The following is a 4,415-nucleotide window of genomic DNA, read 5'->3' on the forward strand; positions in this document are numbered from 1 at the left end:
ACTGGAAGGCAGCAATTAATTACTTATTTTGTATTAAAAACATTGTTTAGTAATTTTTTACTCAAGATAAATAATTTCCAATTTAATACTGGAAATTATTTATTTTGAGTATTAAAAGCACAGAACAGTGCTTTTAATTCATTCGAACTAATTTCTGTATTAAGGCTCTGATCGATCAGTGTACTCATTACGCTCGCGTGAATCTCTCAGGTAAATTTGCGCGCGACACATCTCGCGCGTACCTGGACACGTCGGTGTGTCCAGCTGAATTCAGAACAATACGGTCTGGCAACGAACCTAAGAAAGAGATAGAGATAGATAGATAGATAGAGAGAGAGAGAGAGAGAGAGAGAGAGAGAAACGGGATTTTGTCGCAATCATGCACCGCAACGCAAACGAACATTCTAGCGTCGTAATTATGGAAAATTGCGACGGTAAGAAGCAAGCACGATGACGGTACTACATAATAACTGATGCATAAGCGATTCGTTAATTTTACTCGTCATAAGACGAGACGTAAGGCGAGGTTCTTCCAGTCACCAGTTGCACGACACACACGCACCTCTTGTTGAAGGGTCGAACCCTCACGGCCACCTTCACCGATGCCATGGTCTCGCGGAATGGAGCGCATCGGGCTCGAGACGAAGGGACACGAGATGTAATCAACGCCACCGTCGTTTCTCCGCTGCGACGGAGACGTGAAGGTGGTCTTTCGACGCGCTAAGTAGCGCGTGGCGTCGCGACGTTGCTACGGCGCGTTACGTCGCGTCGCGTAGCGTGGCCTATGGAAGACGCTGGTGTCCTCGTCGAGCCTTGACTGCCTCGAGCGCGCCCGGCAGCAGCGACATCGTCGACCCTCTTTCTCGCACGCTCACGGACGACCGCGAGCGACTGCAATCTATGACTGCTCTCGCTCTACTCAACTACGACGAACCGAGCCGCGAGCGGACTGCGGAGTACGGTGGCGGAGCAAGCGGAGTAAGCGAGTCGAACGAGGACGTACGCGCATGATTTCTGCGTACCTCGATCGCAGTAGAGAGGGAGAGAGAGTGACCAATTGCATCACGTGAATGCCCATGTCCAATCAGAATGGGGATCACGTGACCAGATTTTTCCAATCTCTTCCATGCCTGTGGAGCTTTGATGCCTATACCCAATCGGAGGAGAGTCACGTGATGCAGTTTGCCACTCTCTCCCTGTGAGGCTCTCTAGATCGCAGACCACCGAGGATCGTCGAAGGCGAACTGTGGAAGATTCAAATTAATATTGAAATAAAGAGAAATTCATTAAAACGGCGGCAGTATGTCAAGGAAAATGCAATATATGGCAATACATGCACAGTAAAAAGCATTTTATGTTTGTGTTAGAAACGGTTCACTTAAGTCCTTGTTAACATTTTTCACTTACTTATAAATTGTGTTACTTTAGAATACTAAGAAATATTAAATATTTATTTAACACAAAATATCCAAATAATAATCACGTTAACACTCAGATATATTAAAAATTAAACACAAAAATTTTAATAAGATTTAAATTGATTTAAATTTCTTCTATAAAAATTTTTTCTTCTATAAAAATAAAGAAGTGGAAGAGAATATGTATATCTTAATCTGGTTTCTTTTTGGAAGCTTATGAATGTCTCGATATATACATAACTTCTATTATTACATTGAGAAAAGATGCTTAAAAATTTATTTGTAGGATACAAGTAATGTTTATTTCACACAAATAAATCCTTATTTAAATACAGCAAAATAAAATTTTATTCCTAGCAAATAAACCACCTTTTATTTTTATAGAAAAATAGAATAGATAAACATCTATTAATAAGACAAATATCACAAGTCACAAATAACATTTGCTTCTGAATATTTTGACTTTTTTTCTCAGTATATTCAATTCAATTAGTTCTCTACTTATATAAATTCTCTAGATATAATTAAAGAAAGTAATATGGTCACTCTAAGATACATCTTGATAAAACCTTGAATCCAATATTAGTATATATACCTATATATCGGATAAAACGTTAAGTTCGATACTGATATCAATATATCTATCAGTATATCAGAATTCCTTAGGGCGATTGCCCTAAGAAGAGTACTTAAAAAGAAAAACCTGCCATGGATCAGATACATTCCTTAAAAGATCCACGGTTTTCCTTGAGACATCTTTGCGCATTTACGACAGAATGACGTCATCGGCGGTCGTTAGCACAAGCACAAGCGGAGAAGGCCAAGCCGCACCACCCACGCCAGTGATCGCCGAATCGAATCGCTTTGCGGTTTTTCAAGCGCATAACGGCGGTCGCGGCGAGAATTCGCGTCATCGTCTTGTTGCCAAGCCTCAGGGAGGTCGACAAAGCGAGCATCGCAGCTATCTACCTGGCTTTGATCTAAATAAAAAGTTGCAATGTGAATGTTAGAGCAGAAAAATTGAATCTCTTTAAAGTATTAAGTTATTACAGGCTGTATAAATTGTCATAAAAATAAAGCAGAAAACTTAATTCTTTATAGAATTAAGTCTTAGGATGAAATAGGAGTTTACTTTATAATTTATTAATATTTTAATCGATCGAATTCAAGGTTATTGTTTTAAAATTTCAAAATTTATCTATAACAGGATCAATTCTTTTATAAAAAAAATTATAAGAAAACATTTATCTGGATAAAAAATTTAAATATTTATCTTGAAGTATCTAATACTTGAAGTATCTACGTTTCTTATTCACTAAAAAGGATAAAACTAATAAAATAAAAATAAATAAATAAATTACTATGAAAATAAAGAAAGTGACAAAAAACAAAATCTACATCTCAGTATAAAGGATATAATTATTGATAAATTAAACAATTACAGAATTTCTGTCTTATCTTTTATATAGGAAATATACATTGATCAAAAAACCAGAAACGATCGCTCAAAATCAGTAATGACCGCTCGATAATTCTACGCACAAAAAATATCGTTCCATTGCTAAGAAAGTGATTACTCAATTTACTTTCTTTCTTTTAAGAAACGGTCTGTTTGTCTTTATTTAAAATTGACTTTATTTTAAAGAATATTTTCTTCAATAATAAAATAAATAAGAAGCATGAAAGTCAAGGCTGTATATTTTATGCATAAACAATATATTGTAAACAATATGTATTTTTTTGTGTATATTAGTGTTAAATATTTACCTTAGCCAAAAGATAAAAATTGCGTGAATCTTGGAGAACTATGTTAAATATATATCATACATAGCGATTTTTAACCAAATAAATTGACGTAACTGCATTTACATCGTACAAGTTGCGGATTTGTTTAAGCGTAGAGCACTTCCGGAGGACTAAATACGGTCACGAGATAATGATGATCGATCCTTCGATCCTCTGCCATTGACCGCGTAATAACGTTTATGCTAATGTAGACACGTGTGCAGAAAGGAGTCAGACGAATCGCAACGTACCTGATAAAGATGCTCAAAAGTTAGAGAATACAGATATAATTCCAAAAGAACTTATTTATTTGTAGCAGAAAAAAAACCGAAGTCGTCATCTTTCGATTATCGTACAACAATTCTTTCTTCATATATTCTGGACTTATACATATATTTCTGAATTAATAATATGACTGTAAAAAATTATATATATTTCAAGAAAATGTATTTAAAATTATGGAATAAAATTCTTTTCGAAGAAAAAAACTTTGTTGTTTTCGAGAATAACTATTCAGATAGTATGCAATATTTATAAAATATTTACAAAATATTTATAAATATTTGTAAGATTTATTTCAAATATTTTGTAAATATTTTTGTGATCTTAGATTGCACAGATCATAAATATATTTATTATAAATGTTATGAAATATTTATTGTAAATATTATAATAAATGCTATGAAAATACTTAATGAGACATTATAATCCAAGTAAAATATACTTATTAAGAAATATTTATTTATATTTATAAATATTACATAAAATATTTAATATCTGTATCTTAATAATATTTCTTATAATAAAACTTTGTATAAAATTTGTATAAAATATGTACGATACATCTATATAACATTTAAAAAAATGAATATTAATAAATGTTTATCATAAATATTTTGTGCTGTCTGGGTAAAAGTATTATGTGTAAGATTTTATTCTTTTTATTCATTTTTTTCATAAACTATCATCACACTTTTAATATGAATGACATATTAATCTAATCAAAAACAAAATTAATATATTCATCAATAGTATCTAATATACATGTACAGAATATATTAAACGCACCGGATGTTCTTCCGGTAGTTCTTCATATGTGTCTAATGTAAGACAAATTTAACGTCGTTCTTCTCCGACGGTAAGTTTCTAGGAAAAGGGCCATCATTTGAACCTTTCTCTGAACTCTTCTTTTTTACAAAAAAAAAAAAAAAA

The 4,415-nt window shown here is 33.1% G+C and overlaps 1 protein-coding gene across 2 annotated transcripts in view; it reads right to left on the reverse strand.

Moving 5' to 3' along the window:
* LOC108754158 (kinesin-like protein Klp98A) overlaps positions 1-939 on the reverse strand; it is an 18,208-nt gene extending 17,269 nt beyond the window's left edge. For both annotated transcript variants that reach the window (XM_018496271.1, XM_018496269.1), the window contains exon 1: positions 563-939. In XM_018496271.1, the coding sequence (XP_018351773.1) occupies positions 563-609 (47 nt within the window). In that variant the 5' untranslated portion in view covers positions 610-939. The remainder of the gene's footprint in view (positions 1-562) is intronic.
* Positions 940-4,415: the final 3,476 nt, after the last annotated feature.

The sequence above is a fragment of the Trachymyrmex septentrionalis genome, unplaced genomic scaffold (genome assembly GCF_001594115.1).
Source record: "Trachymyrmex septentrionalis isolate Tsep2-gDNA-1 unplaced genomic scaffold, Tsep1.0 scaffold77, whole genome shotgun sequence".
NCBI lineage: Eukaryota > Metazoa > Arthropoda > Insecta > Hymenoptera > Formicidae > Trachymyrmex > Trachymyrmex septentrionalis.